The sequence below is a fragment of the Aulonocara stuartgranti genome, assembly GCF_965226115.1.
Source record: "Aulonocara stuartgranti genome assembly, chromosome: 14".
NCBI classification, from domain to species: Eukaryota; Metazoa; Chordata; class Actinopteri; order Cichliformes; family Cichlidae; genus Aulonocara; species Aulonocara stuartgranti.
Genome location: NC_138950.1, coordinates 34,921,450 through 34,942,946, shown reverse-complemented (window position 1 = coordinate 34,942,946; position 21,497 = coordinate 34,921,450). Strand labels below are relative to the sequence as shown.

The window sequence follows — 21,497 nt, the reverse complement described above, 5'->3', positions numbered from 1 at the left end:
ATATAGCTGAATGTCTTTAGACCATGCAGATCATACAATATCCAGATTAATTCATAACATTTATTGTGATTTTGACCTTTATTTTCTGTGACACATTTGGGTGCCACAAAAAAGGAAATGGGCTGTCAGTGCCCTGGAGAAAAATATTCACATGTGCGTTTTGAAACTAATTTTTTATTTTATTTTTTAAAGCTTTAAAATACTTGGCAGAAGTCAAAAGTCTTGATTACTGGCATTTAATATTGTTGAAGACAGGAGTCTGATTCCTCATGCTTTAACAGAAATAGTATTTAGTTATTTTTTTTAGCATTATTTTGTGTTCTTTGCAGAACTTTTTTGAGTAAACTTACATTTTTACTCGCGTATGATTATATTATATACTGGCAGTTTAGATTGAAATAGATTTGGTGTACAAACAATTAACTCTAGCGTTTTTCTTTTAAACTAGCCAACTTCCAGTCTCAATTAACAGGCATTTTCCCGGTTTTGTGTGCCAGTCGTGTGTCTTACTTGTAACTAAGTCCTTATGCCTTATCTTGTTCGTGCTTTTATTTTGAAAGTAATCAACTTCCCTATTTTCCCTATTAGTGAGCCCGCAGGCTGGATTACTGACGTACTGTACAGCTTCCTGCAAATAGATAAAACAACATTCACAAATACTACTAACGCATAAAAGGTAGCGTACGATAAATCATTATCGGGCATAATTATTGATTAAAGTGTTTGCTGTTGAATGTGAAAAAGCAAGACGCTTGGTTTCGCTAACTGCGCAGTGTAGCTAGCGCTGTGTTTATCAGATGCATCACCACGGTAGTGAATGGCTGTAAGATGTTAGCTGGGTGTAAATAAATGCTACAAACTTGGTAGAAAAGAATATGCACAAGCCGGGGGTGGAAAATGTGCCCTACTCAGGTTAGTTAAACCTCAGTCCTTACATGACAACTTTGTGAGTTAGCGTTGTCAGCTAACAACTATGCATAAGAGTTGTACTTTTACTTTAGTTTGTCCTTTCATTTCGTGGCGACGTGAGCTTAATGAAGTTGATTTGACTGAATTTGCCTCTTTCCCTGCCAGGTGTGGACCCGATGGAGGACAGTGAAGACCCACTGGAAAGTCATCAGTTATACCTCGGGGAGAAGGAGGAGGAAAGCTTCAGGTTGGTGCATGGATGTGAAAGATGAACAGAGTCACTGTGACCGGGTCGGTGTTAGCTTTGTGTTTCTCTGGGAGCCAGAAGTGACTGTATTAGAAAAGGCTTTAAGTTAGCAGGTAACTAGCAAGCTTTGCCGGTAATTTGAATTTATAAAGTGTTGGGGTGAGAGACTTAGACATACGCTAGTGCAAATTAACACATTAGAGGTTCACGCAACTTAATGGAGTACGGGCTTGCGTATCAAAAAATCCTTTTAAAAAGCTCCTAAAGTCACAGTCGGCATATTTATAAAAAAATAAAAAATCAGGGGTCTAGTTAAGTGAAGCGTGGACAGTAATTTAGAAAATAAAATTCATGCATTCAGTATGACTTGAAAGTAGAGCGCGGATGAGGTGCATATAGACAGCTGAAGCCTCCTGGTACATAAACTCCAGTTCCTGGCTTCAAAAGCTTATGTCTCAATTCATACCAACTCACGGGATAAAGGTAATTGTAATTCAGCTGTTTGGATGGTTTAAGCTTTACTGGGAATTTATGCTTTAGCTGTAAATTTGCACTGTAGCTACATCATAACTGGAAACCCCTGTGAAACCATACAAAGTAAACTGGGCAGTTAAACAACAATTCTCTAGAAAATGTAACTACACGTGGGGTCCATGGTGTCCACAGCTATGGTGATTGATCTTAAAGTTAGGGAGTATCTCACCTCAGCTAATGTACTCAGCGAAACCTCTCCATCATGTCTGTGGTGTATTTTTAGTGGAATTTTCCATATTTTATTAATGGTCTGTATGATTTACTCAACTCAAGTCTCAGAACAGGACGTACTTGTGGTTTGTTTGTTTGTTTTTTCTTACTTGCTTGATTTTTCTAGCCCTGTGGTTTTTAGTCAGTTTTGGTGAAAAGTCTTTAACATTAGATATCAGACATCCAAAAACAAACAAATAGAGAAGAAATATTTCACCTTTCAACTTGAATAATTTGAAAGCAGGAAAATGCTGTTGTGCTGCAACAGCAGTGATCTACTTTTTGTAAAGGAACTCAGTCTTGCAGTGCCCAAGTTGGTTGGCTTATTTATATTAAGAAACAGCAGAACATTTTCTTGCTGTTCTCACTATATTGTACTTCAGCTCCAGCCCTTTCCCCACATGTCTTCTTTTTTTTTTTCCACTGATAAGGCATTTCTGTCTTGTGTGTTGTAGTGTTGTTTTAGCCAGTTGAGCTTCTCCTTTTGTTGCACCAACATGACATCACCAAGTTTAGTGGTAAAGCTGGTTAAAAGACGTATTCCTTTCCTTTCCCCCCCGCTGAGCTGTGTTTGTCCTGCCTTTCTTACTGTGTGATGCATTTCCACATTAGCTAATGTAAGGCTTGTGATATTCTGGCTGCCTAGTGTAGCTCTCAGGACTTTCAGCCTTTTCTAGAAGCACGTATGTTTGTCCCATTTGGGTTAAATATGCTCCAAGACCAGACACAGTCCGCTGTTTGCCAGTGAACAAATGTCACTGCATTCTGGCAGGTGGATTAGGTTGCCCAACAATACATACCTAATGCGGATTTGAGGGGGAAAAAAGCAATGTGTTGCTGGTGTTCTGTCCAAGGAAAGGACAGCCTGACGGCTTGCTGAAAGAAAAGGGACGTGTTTCCAATCACCCATGCAAGTTGATTTCCCAATGTTTAATAGGACTAACCTTTAGACATTTAACAATGAGATTATAAACAGTTTTCAGAACACAAAGACAAATTGTGGGCAAATGAACCAATTCTCTAATCACTCTGTTCAACTCTGGAGCACCTAAACCCCTGAGCCGGGGGGTTTAGATGCCACTTCACTCAGTGGTTTGATTTTGCAGAAGGAGGACTGTGGCTCATTTGATTCCCTTTTTACATTTCTATTTTGTTACTTCCAACATCTTCCATCACCAAGCAGGCCTCGCAGTTTTGGACCAGGATGGATGAAATTACTCGGCTGTTGGGCAGCATAGAGCGTAAACGCACCGAAAGCGTTTCCACACAGTCAACGGGCAGCAAACTGGCCCTGCTCCATCGGCTTCACCAGCTGATGACCTGCGTCGAGGACTTGAACCCCAAAAACGAGCTGCACGAGAAGGTGGTCAAGACCCTGGATTACGCCTTCCTCGTCTGCGGCAAGAGAGCCAACAAGCCGAAGAAGGACAGCTTCAGGTGGAGACTGATGCTGACTGCTCACCCGCCTCTGTTGATGTTTGAAGCTGGAGATTTTATCGCTTTAATGAGTTTGTACTTGTTGCAGTAGTGTAGCTTGTATTGTTCTTACCTTGTCTTTCCCTGTTGTGCGTCAGTATGCTAAAATGTGGTGAGACAGCTGCTGTATTGAAACTCAGCAGTCATTTTGAAATGCCTCCATGGATTTATCTGAGCATTTAACTTTAAATTATCTAAATTTCTGTGGGATTTATCTGGGATATGAGAAGAGCATCAAAGTCAAATATGTTGTTGTTGTTGTTTTTTAAACTGCTTAATAAGTTTGTGACCAATTAGAGTATTAGAAATCATTAATATTACTTGATTTTTGTGTTTATATTTCTACATCTTCTACCAAAACATCCTCGTATATTGTAATTCAGGAGTGTTCCCTCGCTGTCCTTTAATGCTTCTGAACGGAGAGGACTTTCTTGTCTCACTGTGGACACATTTTAGTATTGCAGAAAGCAACACTGAGAACTCATTGTGGCTGGCGTGATCCCATTGCAACATGACCTGTAGTTGTTGTCTGGCTTCAGGCAGTGACCAGAGACTAACACAAGACCCTTGCTGAGTGAAACCATCCAAGAAAATGCAGTCTTTTAAATTTAATTCATATGCTTTTATTACTTACACTTAAGTAAGTGTGAAAATATTATTCCATGTTATGAATGTTGCAAGTTTGGGTTCAAGGATGACTGATCTGATTATGTGTCAACTGCATCAGCCTGGCCTGCTTACGGTAATTGCACAATGGTGCTATTGTGGCAGCTTTTAAACCTGTGTTACGGGCTCGTCTTTGGTTCGAGATAAGCTGAAAGGACTTCTTTGATTGTGAAGCTTAAATGATATGCTGCAGCTGAATGCGTGTACATCGTGGACGCAGCCATCCCAAGTCCCATCTGTGAAGCCTTGGGCTGAGTGTTTAGCTGCTGAAGCCACTTGTATTTGTATCATCTAGTGTCACGTGTTTTATTGTAGTGACCTGTCAATTACATGGTATATTTTAGGATGCAGTCTCGCCCCAAAGTATATAATGCTTTAGTGCTCCTGTGACTCTAATGGGGAGCATAATATACAAAGTGAACATTGTGTTGTCTTAAAGAAGATGTGAAATTTGTTATTGAGACCCAAAAGGGACCAGGAAAGAGTTTATTGAGGTTATAATTCAGGTCATCTGATTTTCATACCTGGAAAAATTAAGCCATAATTTAAGATGGTCTCATTTGTTTTAAAGGTTGAATGTTGTACCTGATATCTAGTTCAGGGGTAGGCAACTCCAGGCCTCAAGTGCCGGTGTCCTGCAGGTTTTCAGTATCACCCTGGGTCAAATTATGATTTTATTAGCAGGCCTCTGGAGAACTTCAAGACATGTTGAGGAGGTAACTTAGCAATTTGAATCAGCTGTGTTGGATCAAGGACACATCTAAAACCTGCAGGACACTGGCACTTGAGGCTTGGTGTTGCCTACCTCTGATCTAGTTGTTTACTTCAGACTGTTTGTAATTTCCTCTTCTGTGCCCACAGGTTGCACATGGTAACGTGGAATGTGGCTACAGCTGATCCTCCAGACGATGTGACCACACTTCTCCACCTGAACTCTCCAAAGAGCCCTGACCTTTACGTCATTGGGTAGGTGATGTGATGCACAATGCATCTGTATAAGTGGATAAGGGGCCGATTTACAATCAGATTTGTGTGTGTGTTAGTCTGCAGGAAGTGTACTCTGGCCCGTTGAGGTTTGTGTCAGATGCTGTGTTCGATGACCCGTGGAGTTATCTATTGATGTCGCTTTTAGCGCCACAGAAGTACATCAAGGTAAAAAACCTTAGAAAACTCCCACACATGCCATACAGTGGATGCACACTTTCACAGGGTCAGGAGAACACAGTTTGTGCTGTGTGTGTTTCAGGTGTCATCCATAAGAATGCAGGGCCTGCTGCTGCTCTTCTTCTCCAAGCTGGAGCACGTCCCCTTCATCAGAGACGTCCAGGCAACGTACACACGCACAGGCCTCTTTGGTTACTGGGTGAGAAATGCTGAACTGCTTTATTATTTCACTTTTAGAAAAAATTCAGATGTTTTTTAAAAAAAAAGAAAAAAAAGGGGGGGGGGGTGATCTAAATCAATCAGATGTGTTAGGGTTGTGCGAAATGACCAAAATCTCATTTCCCGATATAAACGTTTCTTATCCCAATAACGATATATATCGCAAAATAGTGCATTTTCTTTGTGAGTATTTAGTACATGGCGTGCTGCGGGGAAAAGCCTGTTCTAACGTTTGAGTCTAACATTTATTTTGAGCACCTGACAGCTCTTTTTTGCTTCTCATTCGTAAACTCTCTCTGCACTCTTTCACAGGATTCTTGTGTAGTTGGCCGTAGGTGTTAGAAGAGGATTGTCGTGTTTGAGTCTGTGGTGGGGACTGGTTTGCAGCATAATTTTTCATAATACAGTTTTCTGGTCTGTGTCATAACCAAACCCTGTCCATGCTACAGAGGTAGCCCTTGTTTTGGAATAAGGTCCTCGACTAGTCCTTCTATTTAGAGCTAACTGGTTATGCCTCATCTTCACTGGCCATGCTGGTATTCTCTGTGCCTGCATCCATGTGGTGACTGTAAGCGCCATTTATAGTTACTTCATGTTTTTATTTGAGGTAATTTGTTGGATGCATATTCGGAAATTAGATGTTTGAGAATAATGCATATCATTTCAGTTATTTTGAAAAGTCTCAACAGGATCTTGAGCTTTATTGTGAAAGGTTTATGTGGAAAATAAACAAGCAGACAGTGGAGCTACACAATGGTTTTACCGTCGTTGTTGCTAACGAAAGTACACGTAAAAACAGCTGCTTGTCTGTCTGTAATGTGGTTATTTTAAATAAAAGAGAAACATAGAACTTTAAGAAATTAATATAGCCACTACAGTGACCATGAAAACGATGAGAAAACATTGCCATAAACAGCTTATTTTGCGACACCACGAAACAAACGATAGCATAATATGAAACGATAGATGTATATCGTCATCCAATATCGAACAGCCCTTAGCTGCATTGTTGTGTTTTTTGTTTTTTTTTATTATTATTATTATTTTAAAAATCTGGTGCATGCATTGGTCCCCTCAGGTTTGAGATACTACTCATCTCTGTTTGGTTATTTGTTTAAAGGTGTATTAAAATTATTATTTAAAAGCAAAACATTGTAGTACTTTGGGAAAAACTATTATTCAAAACAAGCCTCTTCCGCCAAAATTCTTAATTAGTGGATTTAGGATGTCTTCTTTAAGTCTGTCCTCATTGTGCAGTGCAGACTTCAGGTTTCCTCCTTCCTTTCCTTCCTATTTGTGTTGGATGCCTGTTTAAGGAAAACCTAAATCAGTCACAGCTTATCGTAGTGTCACAAATCCCACCCACAGATACTGACCTTGAATTCAGATTTTTGGTCAGCTCAGAGGAACTGTCTACTTTCAGATGGATGAACTTGATCATCATCATTAACCCTTTAAAGCCGGTCGGAGCGGACACGCTCCATTTCGCATAACTATTTTTAAATCTCGGTAGCACTGCAACCACGTAAGCTAGCGCAATAATTTTTTTTGCATATGAAACCGGAGGAGTTGTACTTACATCTTATGCCATCAGCTTGTCCTAGGTCACAGTTGCAAAAATTGCATAAAAAGCGCTTGCAGCAACAAAAACATAATATTCCAGAAACACGCTTTGCCGATCCGATCAGCTGTTTGTAACACTTCCTAGTCCATCAGCGTGAACTGTCGCATGTCCGCCATGAGCTGCCCGAAACCGGAAGTGACATCATTTTGCTGAAATGTAGTTTTTTACGATCGGGGCCTTATGAGCCTATACTGGTGTTTTTAAAAGTTATGTTTGAGTTCATGACTTTCTGTGTCGTTTCTGGGATGCTTAGGAACTCATATTGCTCTGCTTGAAATAGTTTGTTTTGATGCATATGCTGTTATTTTGCAAATTTGCATTATAATATTTATTTTCGTTTTTTTCCTGCAGTATATGAAAATTGGTGTATTTCAAAAATAAAACTATGAAGACACTTAAAATAAATTTCCTGTGGTGGGAAACTAGTTTGTGTAACTTTTTTGTATTTACAGTTTTGAGGGATAAACCTCTTAAATTTCTCTAACTAGAAATATATGTTAAAAAAACAAAAACGATTTTCAATTTTTTTGTAGTTTATTGCACTTTTTTGCAATTTATGTAATTACTATGCACCTAATGCAGACATATTATTAAAGTTTGGGCTATAATGGTTGTATTGATGTATAGCAACTTGAAATGCTCACAAAAATGGCTCCACAGCATGTAAAAATATACTATAAGCTCTGGTGGACTTGGTTCTATGGTAGGTCTTAAAGGGTTAAGCCAAGCTCACACTTCCAAGAGAAGTAGTGCTGGCCCCTTTATAGACTGTATATAAACGGTGGATGTTGGTTTGTGTACTCCTTTCACTGTCATCATTGGAGCTGGTTTTCTGTTTCACATGTGTAAACACCCTCTAATAGGGCTGCTCGATTATGGCAAAAATGATAATCACGATTATTTTCACTGAAATTGAGATCACGATTATTTGACGATATTTATTTAACCCTTTAAGACCTACTATAGAACCAAGTCCACCAGAGCTTATATTATTTTTTTTACATGCTGTAGTGCCATTTGTGGGAGCATTTCAAGTTGCTATACATCAATACAACTGTTATAGCCCATATTTTAATAATATGTATGCATTAAGTCCATAGTAATTACATAAATTGCAAAAAAGTGCAATAAACTACAAAAAAAATTGAAAATCGCTTTTGTTTTGTTTACATATATTTCTACTTGGAGAAATTTAAGAGGCTTATCCCTCAAAACTTTAAATACAATAAAGTTGCAAAAACTAGTTTACAACAACAGGAAATTTATTTTGAGTGTCTTCATAGTTTTATTTTGGAGATACAGCAATTTTTATATACTGCAGGAAAAACAAACAATCCTATGATGCAAATTTGCAAAGAAAACAGCATGTGCATCATTTCACTGTGGGAAGTGTTACGAACAGCTGATAGGATCGGCAAAGCGTGTTTCTGGAATATTATGTTTTTGTTCCTGCAAGCGCTTTTTATGCAATTTTTGCAAAGCTTTATGTGGAACGAAACCGTGACCGAGGACAAGCTGATGGCATCAGATGTAAGTACAACTCCTCCGGTTTCATATGCAAAACAAATTATTGCGCTAGCTTACACGGTTCAGGTTCTACAGGGATTTAAAAATAGTTACGCAAAACGGAGCGTGCTGCTCTGACCGGCTTTAAAGGGTTAACAATGACTTTAAAAAAATAATATAAAATAGTGTGCAACACCACTGAAGTTGTTTTTTTTTTAAACTCTCTTTTCAACCAACAGCAGTCACTCTCCAAATAACTTCTGCTTAGCTTTCCGAGCTTCCCTCGGGTCCTCTTAATCAGCGGTCTCCAACCTTTTTTGCGCCACGGACCGGTTTATGCCCGACAATATTTTCACGGACCGGCCTTTAAGGTGTCGCGGATAAATTAGGGAGGGGCTAATAATCGGCTCAGTCATTTTTAATGATCGTTGAAAGCCCAGATCGTAATCGTGATTAAAATTCGATTAATTGAGCAGCCCTACCCTCTAATGTGTAAAACTAGCACACTTCTCCTTGAAATGAGGAATGGAGTAACATGTAGGAACATATGTCAAACCAGATCCCACTTTATGAACTTCAGTATTTTTGTTTGGTTTTCAAGAGGGCTTCTGCATTTATTACATGAGGGTCACCAGCTGATGGAGGAGTTGTCTCTCGCAGCTTAAAAACTGAACAGAGTATGGAGTCTAGTTCAACACATTCACTGTTTTTCTCTTTTCTCAACCCTGTTTCACTCTCAGGGTAATAAAGGCGGCGTCTCCATCCGATTATCTTTCTATGGCCACACGCTCTGCTTCCTTAACTGCCACTTGGCTGCTCATATGAACTATGCCTCAGAGAGGGTGGATGAGTTTGAGTATATCATGGACATGCAGAGCTTTGACTGTAAAAGAGCTCCAGCTATTGTTGATCACAGGTGAGAAGACGCACATGATACAAACTGTGATTCACCTGAATGTTTGGGATAAGAAATGATGTTGAAGCTTCACATATCTCACCAAAGTCACTTCTTCATTATTCTTTCATGTGTCACCGTCCTCCTTCTCTGTCTCTTTTGCCCCTCTCCTGGTCAAGATTGGTTTTCTGGTTTGGAGATCTCAACTTCCGAATTCAGGACCACGGCATGCACTTTGTCCGCACCTGCATCGACAAGCAGAACTACAGCCTGCTGTGGAGCAAAGACCAGGTGTGGCCCTTTAAAGAGTCTCACAGCTCCTGATCCTCCATCCCACATAGCAGCCTCGGTAATGTGACTATGAAACATGTGTGTTGTTGTTGTTGTTTTCAGCTGATCATGATGAAGCAGAAGGAGCAGGTGTTGCAGGAGTTTGAGGAGGGGCCTCTGGACTTTCAGCCCACATATAAGTTTGACCGTAGCTCTGATACTTATGACACCAGGTAACACACAAGAAAACATCACCATAAAAACCATGAATCATACTCACCCTTCTCTTTGCTCACAGTATGCTGTTTTTATCTGTACCTCTTTCCAACTTTACAGACTCTACAACACATGGTTTGGCTTTAAGTAAGAGTTCAGAATCCATTTGTCCACATCTAGCACGTAGTTCACATAACCGAGCTTCACTATGTGTGTACACGCTACTTTTAACACGGCAGTAAAAGTAGTGTCATGTTTTTGTTTTTAATGTGGTAAGTTAAAATGTCACTCATGTGTTCAAAGGCTTACTGACGATTATGTTTATCTGTAACATGCTGCACATTAAACAAACACACAGGTGTTCAGGCTCCTTTCCTGCGCTTCGTGCCTTAAAGAGCACACGGCCCATGTTTCTCTAAAAGTTGGGACAGCGATCTGACGATGTGGGTCATGAATGCAGTCACATCAGCTGGATGGGCTTGCAAAGAAATTTCTGTTGCACGTGTTTGTCCGGCATCTCCACTTCCTCAGTACACTAAAAGCCATGATTGTTCTGGTGAAAGTCCCGATCAGCAATAACACGAGAAAAACAAAACAAAACGGTTTGACACGCCTGCTTGTAGTTTCTAGCTCATGATCTTTGGACAAACTAATATCACAGACAGCTTAATATGCTCCTGTGTATCAAAACAGCAATACACAGTAAACATTTCAATGCAAGCACTGGCCAATAATTAAATCAGAGTGTGAAACACATTGTTAGTATAGCTCTGGTTTTTGGAGAGGCACACAGACCTCTGCAAAAAACACGAAACATTTACTTTTCTCTACATTTAGTATTTATTACACATCAAATACAGTGGGAAAGTCTTCACTGTGACTAAGTTTATGAGTCAACGACAGATCAGATTTGTAATGTGTTGTTGAGCTAATTGTGGGAGGCTTTCCTCTGATTTTATCACATACCTGGAGTGTCACACAGCACCAGAAACCATCACCAACTTATCCAAAGCAGGACAGTTGGATGTGTTTTTCTTAGGCAACACTTCATTAATTACTGTTAATTAATGCTGTGTACTTCAGTTCAGCTTTAGCTGTTTTTAAAGGGTACATTTTATTAAAGTTTATAAAGTGTGGAGGGATTCTTAATACTACATGCATGATGTGACATGTGCAAGTGTCCAAGTGTCTACCAAAGTATAAGCACCTTGGTCAGAAATCGAGAAATGACGTCCGTTGATGTACTGCCCGATGTTGGATATAGCACAGCTGGATAAGTGTTATTAGACCACTTAATTAAAGTCTGATGAGTAACATTAATGTAAGAGTTACTCCTGTGTGAAAGAGAGCCGTCACTTTAACGGATTTATTAGCCAGCAGTGTGTCTGAAAGGGGCTGAACAGTCTAAGAAAGACAAACCCTATGGTTGTGTTTGCAAATCAAAGACCGAAATGCTTGTTGCTGCTACAGATTTTCATCTGCGCTCACATTACGGCAGCTGTTAAAGGTACACTGTGGATGCTTTGATCTCTACGGGCACATCAGAGCAAAGTTTTAGTTGTAGTTTTAGCTAGCATAAGTTCCTGTTTGTCAAATGAGAGATATATATATATATATATATATATATATATATATATATATATATATATATATATATATATATATATATATATATATATATATATATATATATATAATATATATATTAACAAAAAAAGGAAAAGAATCTCCACAGGGTACCTTTATGTATCATGTCTACACTGATGCAAATTTAACCCACAGCATTAGCTTTCAGAATGTGTTATATAAATATGATGTGCCTAACTATGGAACGCCAGGACTGCCATAATGAATTAATTAAATACACCATTAAATAATTAATTAAATGTGGCAATAATTAATTAAAATTGGAATTAATTAATTAAATAAATAGTTATGACACATGTAATTAATTAATTATTGACACATTTAATTAATTATTTATGTATTTCACATTTTAATTAATTATTGACACATTTAATTAATTAATTATTGACACATTTAATTAATTAATTATTGACACATTTAATTAATTATTTATGTATTTCACATTTTAATTAATTATTGACACATTTCATTAATTATTGACACATTTAATTAATTATTTAATGATATATTTATTTATTTCATTTTGGCAGTCCTGGCGCCTGGCTCTCATCATGAAATAATTTTATCTGTCAGCCTCACCCATCAAACTCAGGGGGCGGGGTTAACGCTGCCCATGCAGCTTCTCTAACATTTGATTGGTTGCCGTGCAAAGTAAGTCAAAACAGGTCGATCCTAGAAAATCGATTGCTTGTGTAGACTTGGGGCAGCCAGGTATCCCAGAATGCAGATCAAATCACAGGCAGCAATGGTGGTGGTGTAGTTTTAAAATACCCCGTTTTTCTGTCACCAGCTACACTTTTAACAGTGTTTTAGCCGCGAATGTCGCAACGTATGTCTGGTCAGGTTGTCAACATAGAACATGTTTGCAAAAGTGCTCAGATGTTTTCAGAGATTTCACTAGCTCTGCTAACAGTTAGCATGCAGAGCGCACCGAGGGGGTACGTTAACCGGTTTGTTTACATATTCCACTCTCCGTGTTCCACATGTTGCATTCGCAGATTCTCATTTTCACCGAACGATCGTCTCTTTCCGCCTGGTCTTGTGTCTCTGTGCTTCTGTAACATAAAGAACGAGCTGACATTTTTCTCACGAAACCAGCGATCAGCTTAACAGACCCTCAGTTTACCTGCATGCATCCTCCTCCTCATCTGTCAGCTGTTTAACACCTGCTGCTAATTCAAGAAACACGCCTAGTTACCTGGTGATAGTCACAGTTTAACTGGGCAGCCGGTGCTCGATATAACGCAATGTCAGCGCATTTTTCTGCACAAGATAAGTAAATATAGTGTTTTCCCCGAGCGCAGAGCTGCTGGAGCTTGTTTCCTTACAGAGCACTTTATAGGCGAGCCAGCTTTATCAGCGGCTGATGTCCAATCACCGGCACACAGCTTTGAAACCTCAGCTGAGTTTTAGCTCTCAGTGGTTAAACGCTGGACTTCATTCACTCAGGTTCTGTCTGTCGGGTCACGTTTACTTCGCTGTTTTATTTACAACTGAGCAAATCGGTTTGGCTGAGGTTAAAGTTACGTTTCATAACTGCATAGTTTCACAGACGTTTAATGGTTCACTGGCACATGTGTTAGACTGAACTATCATCTAAATATCATCTGTTTTTTAATAGTTATTCAACTGTATTCTAAGCACCAGCTGTCTGTTAGAATGTGATTTTTTTTTTCTCTCTCTGTTGGCAGACGTATAAAAATGCGCAGGAAAATCTGACGTGCATGGCAAACTTCAGCGACGATATTTAGGGAGGAATAAACACACATCAAACATAAATGAACCATTTGCCTGTCTCCATAATTGAGAGCATTTTCTCTTCTTATCTCAACTCTCTCTCTCTCTCTCTCTCTCTCTCGCTCTCTCTCGCTCTCTCTCTCTCTCTCGCTCTCTCTCGCTCTCTCTCTCTCTCTCTCTCTCTCTCTCTCTCTCTCTCTTTTTTTTTTTTTTTTTTTTTTTTTTTTTTTTTTTTTTGCTTTTTCGGTCATGTTATGTTTACCTGTCAAAGGCTTGTTACAAACTATGAAACACATCGTGCAGACTTCTGGATGTTAGAAGAAAACTAATACTGCTCATGAATGAGACTAAAGGCAGGAAGGTGTCCTTTAAAACTAAACATGTTAATAGGACCTCCCTATTTATATCATAGTTTATGATATAGCATGTGTATTTCAGTAATAGCCTGCTGAGGCCACTATACGTGCTGGCCTCATATCAAATGTGAAGGCAGACTGAGTCTATGTTTGACGTTTTTTATATCTAATCTTCCTTTTCAAACATTTAAACAGCAGCGAGTCTGCAGCTGAGGGAATACAAATTCAAATTGTCGGAACAGGTTTGCTCGTTTCTTGGATTCATTTGGTGATTTATTAAATGTATAACTGTTATTCTAATCTGCTGCTGAGTCTCTTACACTTTTCTTTATGCTGTATATTTTCACGTCTCTGGAATAGTTGGCAGTTAGTCAGCTGGGAAACTTTGTGTTAACTCATGGAGCTGAGGATATCGTGGACATGCTGACCTCGCTGCGTGGTGTACAGAGCGAGGTCAGCATGATTAATATTCACAATAAAAATATTAGCCGAACATCATGAAGTCTGTATGTGTTTCATAGTGTCGAACAACCTTTGTACAGTTAAAGCCAGCAGTTACTACATGACAGAAACACCAACGTTATCTCTTTTATGTGTTTATACACAGGTCACGCTGATTACTGAACAAAAACCCAAAGATCAGATGTTAAACAGATTTATTTGCTCTCTCTCCTCCTTAAACATGTTTTTAATGTTAGTTATAATTCAGAATTGGCGACTGAAACACGTAGGACACATAAGAACATCAGGAAATAAAACACCGATAAATATAACCTCAGTAAAAGAACTCAGCGGGGGTTACTACAGCTGTGTACCGGGGCCTGCGCTTTGTCGGTGGGATTGCTTGCGAGGCGAGCGGGTCTATCCCACGCTTTGCCGTGAGACTGGGCAGACATCTCCGAAATCATCGAAACACTTTTGCAAAGAGGCTGTATCTTGACAAACCGACCAGACACATGAAGATTAAACCACTACATTCTCGGCTAAAAAAATATTAAAACGGTATTTGGTAACACACAAACAGGGTTTTTCAAAGCTCAGTTCTGTTAGCTTCCACATGCCGGTTGTTGTGTGCTAGAAACAATGGCCACCAGGCCAAAGCAATGGTTTTGACTCGATCAGCGTTAACCCCGCCCCCTGAGTTTGATGGGTGAGGCTGACAGATAAAATTATTTCATGATGAGAGCCAGGCGTCAGGACTGCCAAAATGAAATAAATAAATATATCATTAAATAATTAATTAAATGTGTCAATAATTAATTAAATGTGTCAATAATTAATTAAAATGTGAAATACATAAATAATTAATTAAATGTGTCAATAATTAATTAATTACATATATCATAACTATTTATTTAATTAATTAATTCCAATTTTAATTAATTATTGCCACATTTAATTAATTATTTAATGGTGTATTTAATTAATTCATTATGGCAGTCCTGGCGTTCCATACCTAACATGGATGGCTGTAAATGCATGTCATGCTAATACGGTACTACCATTGTGGATAATAGAGTGTGTTTGATTATAACGGGGTTTCAGTCAGAGCTGGCACTATGTATGATGGGGTGGGGTTCTGGGTGATGGCCAGAGGTGTGTGTTTGGTGAGGGTGGAGGATGAGGGGTAAAAATAGGCATTTTCAAACTGATACCTGGCTGTCCTTTGGTGACAGTGATGGCCTTAAACATTGTACTGTAAATAAAAGGTAAATGGACTGATTCTTATATATCGCTTTTTACTCTCCCGGAGTACTCAAAGTGCTGTATACAACATGCCACATTCACCCAATCACACCCATTCTCACAAGCACTGAAACTAAACAGAGTGCTGTTTTGCTAACAACATTCACACTCCGATGGATGCATCAGAGAGCAACTTGGGGTTAGTATCTTGCCCAAGGATACTTGGCATGCAGACTGGAGGCGCCAGGGATCGAACCACCAACCTCCCGATCAGTAGGTGACCTGCTCTACCTCCTGAGCTACAGCCACCCCACAGGTTCCATGTGACCTGAGGGGGGGAAAAAAAGGTGCTGCCAAGACAGATTTGTTTCCAGCTATGAAGAAGAATTTGAAGGAGAAAATGAGTGAGGAGGATTTTGATATTTCTGTCATCTCTGACATTATTCTTTGGTTTCATTTATGTGCACAAACATGAAGGGTAAAATATTTCTAGTGCCCAAAACTGCAGCTCCTCCAACAACCTTTTGGAGGCTTGCTCCAAAAGTAAGTCAGTCCCCATAGAGACTCTTGGGTCCCGTCCCAACTTTATAGTATTATAAAACAGGTTTTCCAAGTATTCTTAACAAACAGCAGTTCAAAGAATACATCAGTGTGCTGGTTTTCTTGTACCTGTGAAATACTTTCCAGTTACCCCGTCACTGAGGTCCTGGCATGTCATTTGCTGCCTGAACCTTTTATTCTCCCCAGCCCCACATCATATTGGTATAAGGCACTTCAGCCAGGCATGTGCCTCATACCAACGCAGGTTCTTGCTTTAAACACTTGACTTTGTCTGACAACTCAAACCGGCCTCTGCTCTCTGTCCATCTGTCATCTATAACTACCTGTCCAGTGCTAAGAAGCGTAAACCTGCCTGGACTGACCGGATTCTGTGGCGACTCCGACCCAAAGCCCTGCCCCCGGATGAGGAAAATGAAAACAAAGTTGGGCTAGATGCAAAGAAGCTCAAGCAGCTGGAAGAGGACATGGAGTACCCCCTGAAAATCAGACAGGACGTGTACACCAGCATGATGGAGTACAGCATCAGTGACCACAAGCCTGTCATTGGTATCTTCACACTGGAGGTGAGAAACTGGAAACTGTGACTATCCAGATGCAGTCAGTCACCTTTCAGTCATTTGTTTATGACCTGAATTATTGATGCAGGTCATCAGTTGATTGTGTTGTGTATTTATTGTCGACGCTTTTGGAGATGATGTAAATCATCATCCTTATCATAGCGTCCCACTAAAAGTGAGCATGCAGGATGTGATGGGAAACATCACTTACTGCTCAGTGTGGAGGTAGCTGCAGTTATTACGGGGACATTAAGCTGATATTTTGAAATATCAAACTCATTTCACTGTACAAATAAGTTTTGACAACCCATTCTAAAAACAAAAATTCATTTTTAAAGGACCAGTAACTGAATACATGTCGACGTTGCGTATTTAAAATACAAAATCTGAGTAACTGTATTCCACTACAGGTACCGTTTCAAAGGGTGGTGTTCAGAATACAGTTTGTTGAAATAAATGGATTACACGGCAGTCTTTTTCTGTTTCATCTTAGGTTACGCCCTCTCTATTTGTGGTCATTCCACTCCGGTGGAAACCCAAACAAATCACGCATTAAGAGGCTCTAATGCCTGTGTCTTAATCTCTCGGCCTGTGTCACCTGTACTTGCGGTTCACATAATGACGTGAAGAAATATATGTAAAATTTATTATTCAAAAAAAATTATTTAATATGAAGGCAACAGGCAGAGTGTTATAGGTACAGCTCTAAAGAATGTAGCCTGAAAGCACTTGAGACTATAAACTTATCTGAAAATTCTTTATTACACTTGTAACTTAACTTGACAGGTCATTTTTTCCCATAGACATTCGTACAACTGAAAAAGTGTTTTTGTATGCAGACGAGTCGCCCCCTGCTTACATGCAAAACAGGTTTTAGATGCTTTGGCTTCACACTCTTCTGACAAAGTGAATGTGACTTCAATATTGATGCAATCTCCTCTAACCTATCCATCATAGATTTTGTCATGATAGTGTGACTCTCTTATCCCTCTTTTGAAAGTCTCCATAGCTGTGTGGTTCCTCTTGTACAGAATGTGGTTTCTAACTTGGACTGTTGATTTGTGCGTGCCTACAGCTGAGGAAGATGTACGAGACTCCTCTGGTGCGTCTGCGGGCAGAGGGCGACTGGAGCGCAGATATTGATGCCATGGTGGTCTACAGCCCTCTGCAGCCATTCCCCTCCAGTACTTGGGACTGGATCGGCCTCTATAAGGTTGACAACACGTGTTTCACTGCTGGCTGGTTCAGTGTGCTAGTTGAAAGTCTTCATTTTTGTGTGAATTTTCAGGTTGGTTTCAGCAGCGTGTCAGACTACATCACCTACACGTGGGTCAAAGACGACGAGGTGGCCTTCAACGAGGAGGTTATACAGGTGGTAACTCTTGTCTCAGTGAGTGGGACTGCAGTTTGAACACGAGCCGGAGCAAAAGTGCATGTAAGCCTCAGGTGATGGAAATGTTCTTGTTTCTGTAGGTTTATGTAAGTAAGGAGGAAATCCCCGTGCAGGGAGGAGACTGCGTGCTGTGCTACTACTGTAACGCTCTGAAGTGCATCATTGGAATAAGTGAACCATTCCAGGTAATGAATTGGAAATAATACATGAAAAGATATTATTGTCTTTTATTTGGAATTACACCTTAAAAGGATTTTCTGCAGTACTGTTCTCGTGTGGATGGAGGTCAGCATCAGTGTTATCTGCTCATCTGTCTTTTAGGTCCAAGCATCCAAGGTAGCCATTGAGGAAGGCATGCTGCCTGAAAGGATCAATGGGCTCGACAAAGCTGTGTCTGGTGATGACTTTTAGAACTGAAGTGTCAAAAGTCATAGATTTGGGAAACTGTAAAGGTTTTCTGTCGCATTTCTTAACCTGCAGCTGAAAAAGCAACTTAGGAACTGTTCTCTCTTTTCCCCACTGCACCACTGATCTCTCTAATGCTACCAGTGAGGCTGTTTTGTTATTTACTCCAGCAGTCAAACGCATTAAAATGGAAGCTCACATTTCAATTGGCATCATGTTGAGCAAAGAAATTTTACTCTTCTTTTAGTCTTTATGAGTAAAAATAAATAAGATGGAATGCTTAGATTTTACCAAATATGTTTGTGTCACGATGGATGGGTGAAGAATATTTTAGGGTTTGTGATACTCAAGGAAATGGTTAAGGCCTGATTATCCACAAACCACTGCAGATACAATTACTCATTCTTGTACTGTTTTTTTTACCACATGGATCCACTCATTCACTCCACGATGACCAAAGTTATATCACTGAGTCCATCCAGTGGGACCCCCTCCACACTTACAGTAACTACAGTGGTGTTCAGAGCTATTGCGAACCAAAGTTTCATGTCACACCACTGTTTTTGAACTATTTTGCAACCAACAAATATTCACCTCCAGTGGTTTTCAATTTGAAGGTGTTTTCAAGACTTAACAGCTGCTCTGGGTTTATGCTTTATGGCTTTTGCCGCAAAGCATAAAAACAACAACTTTTCACTGAAATTAAAATATCTGACACTTCTGTTCCTATCTCCTGATGCGAAGAATATCACAAGTCAAGTCTTGCATAGTCCAAATGGAGGCACATGAAAGCTTGGCTTTGTACTTGGTCTGAACACGCTACAATGCTGTGGGAGGAAAAATGCTCACACCTACTCTTAAGAATAGGTTCGGCTCCAACTTCACTTTACTGCTACTGTAATGAAAAGGAAAAGGGAACATGAGTTAGCAAAACCCACGGGCCGTGTTTGTTTGAAGGGCACCATGGTCACGTTCAGACTGAGTAGTTATTCTGTGAAAAATGAGCTGTCAGCCTGCACTGCTTACTACTTGGAGTCGAGTATCCTCGATGCCAGTGTGCGAACCTACACTGCTAAGTTTTTATTTCAATGGCAAAACCGGTGTGATGCCAGACCAGCTGCTTACACATTAAAAATGTCTTAATTTATGGTTAGATAATGGCTAGTTAGAGCAACCCCTCAGATGACAGTAGTCAAAAGAAGCTCTACGTCCACAGTCACTGCATGTGACTGTGTAGAGGTCTGCAGGACCAGACAACTTAAATTTCCTTTCCACTCTTCTTTAAAACAGTACAGCCAGTACAGGTAGACACAGAGTTTTTAGCTGTAAGGTAATGATCTTAATCCGTACTGTCCTGAAAGCATCGCTGAGGTACGTAAGCTGGATCTAGTCATGATTTTAAATGTTTCCTGTGTTATTTAAAATATTAACTTGGCTTTTGGAATATCCATCCCTGTGACTGTGAGTGCTATTGGGAGGTGAGATGATTTCGTAGCTTTGATTTCTCTCTTCTCAGTGTTTTAATGAACTTCAGTTGCTCCTGGAGGACTTGAAAGAAAAGCTGTATAATACAACCTTGTTTTTTTGTTTGTTTTTTTGCTGTGGCTGATTTTTTTTTTTTTTTTTTTTTTTTTTTGCTTTCTGCCATCCACCTTCTGGAAGGTTCCAGTTTTATATAAGAAAAACAATGATTCCTATCAAGGTTGATTGTGACGTCACAGCAAAAACCTTCAAGAAATGTTGCACTGTTTACTGTATTTGTAGGCTCTCGTGGTATTGTTAGTGTGATTAAATACTATATATAAATGTGTAGTTTTGATTGAACCATGTGGATTCAACAAGTGCCTCTGACACACCGCTTTACATTTACTGTACTGTACTATGCTGCTTAACTTTGATACATGTATCGTAACATTGACTTGATTACTTAAAACATGGCAAAATGTTTGTTGGAGATCTTTTTGAAATGTACATATTTTGCTTTGGTCTGTAGAAACATTTCCTGATCTGGATTATCAGCTGTAGAGGCGTCTCCCCCTTCTCTTGAATTTAAAGAAACTAAATGGCATTTGACTCAAAGCACCAGTAAAAAAAAAAAAAAGAATATTTACTACATACATGTATAAATACTTCCTTTAATTGGCAGATGTAGAGAAGAAGGAAAATAATTCCTGCTCACTGCTTGCAGTGACGTTTGTGGATTGTAGTAAGGAACCGGGTTATGGTTTATGAAAAGAGATGCTGCTGCTGCTGAGTGTTAATACCAAATTAACTTTTTGAGATTCCAGGTTCCACTGTATTCTCAGTAATGTCACATTTCTAAAACTTGGAAACCCACACCAAAATAATCTAGATGACTGCTACAGTCCAGGTTAAATATGTGAAAATATGCACACTTGATTTTTAGAGGGGACTGTCCCTTTAAATATTGCTGTTTTAAACTTTGAGCTATAGAAATACTTGTTGTGAATGTTGCCGTTACTGATTTGTTGGAATCAGTTATACTTGCGCACACATGCACACATATATACATATCAATAAATATACATATATGTTTTAACTGAAGGCTGACTTATTTTCTGAAATGCCAATGAAACATACTGTAACCGAATGCAAATAAATTTATAGCTCTGAATATGCAAGATTAAACCAGTGTGTTTGTTCTTGGTTCAGTGGGTGTTGCTTGTCTTTTCAGTTTCAAAGTGCATCTGCTGTTCTCATTTCCAGGAGCATACTTGTATTCTTGGACTCTGCTAAAGTAGAAAAAAAAAGAATAAAAAAAGCAGCTCCTCAGCTTTAAAGGTAGTTTTGGCTCACAGGGATTACTGACAAACACTGAGCTCATTAACAGAAAAGTTAGCATTTGTTTAACATGGGCACCTACAATTGTCATCTAAAACGTAATATTATTTTGGTACGTAGCATTTTTGGAATCTTTAATGTTCAGTTACATTTTTATACTATCACAGTTTAATATTTCTACTTTAAATGATTATACTTCTGCATTAAATTTCTTGCTAGTGGTTCTGAATTTCCTTTAATAAAGTGTATGCTGCAAGGCCTCACTGAGTCACTGAACTGAACCACTCAACTGTGTTCTGTCAGTCTGTCTTGAATTTTTAATGAAATTAATTGACAATGGCTTGCTGTGTGGTACAGGCCTCTGTTTTTCTGAGTATATTGTCCATCACTTAGCACTAATTAGCAGATATACAGTGC

The 21,497-nt window shown here is 39.3% G+C and overlaps 1 protein-coding gene across 5 annotated transcripts; it reads left to right on the top strand.

Moving 5' to 3' along the window:
• The first annotated feature begins 6 nt into the window (after window positions 1-6).
• inpp5ka (inositol polyphosphate-5-phosphatase Ka) lies at window positions 7-20,950 on the top strand. Of its 5 annotated transcripts, none has more exons than XM_082503348.1 (13): window positions 695-912; window positions 1,075-1,156; window positions 4,904-5,008; window positions 5,086-5,194; window positions 5,289-5,405; window positions 9,296-9,471; window positions 9,630-9,741; window positions 9,844-9,953; window positions 16,255-16,486; window positions 17,556-17,693; window positions 17,769-17,870; window positions 17,954-18,058; window positions 18,195-20,950. In XM_082503348.1, the coding sequence occupies exons 1-13, from the start codon at window positions 876-878 to the stop codon at window positions 18,282-18,284; spliced, it is 1,515 nt and encodes a 504-aa protein (XP_082359474.1). In that variant the 5' UTR covers window positions 695-875; the 3' UTR covers window positions 18,285-20,950. The 5 variants fall into 5 exon arrangements, with proteins under 5 accessions (XP_082359473.1, XP_082359471.1, XP_082359474.1 ...); XM_082503349.1 differs by having other exon boundaries at window positions 696-912; window positions 17,769-17,852; XM_082503347.1 differs by lacking the exon at window positions 695-912 and adding an exon at window positions 7-676 and having other exon boundaries at window positions 17,556-17,870.
• Window positions 20,951-21,497: the final 547 nt, after the last annotated feature.

Excerpts from the sequence above, each read along its gene's own strand:
- inpp5ka (XM_082503345.1), top strand. The coding sequence starts at position 876 with ATGCACAAGCCGGGGGTGGAAAATGTGCCCTACTCAG. Across the intron at positions 5,009-5,085 it reads CCTGACCTTTACGTCATTGG|TCTGCAGGAAGTGTACTCTG; the intron begins GTAGGTGATGTG and ends TGTGTGTGTTAG. Across the intron at positions 9,954-16,254 it reads TCTGATACTTATGACACCAG|TGCTAAGAAGCGTAAACCTG; the intron begins GTAACACACAAG and ends CTACCTGTCCAG.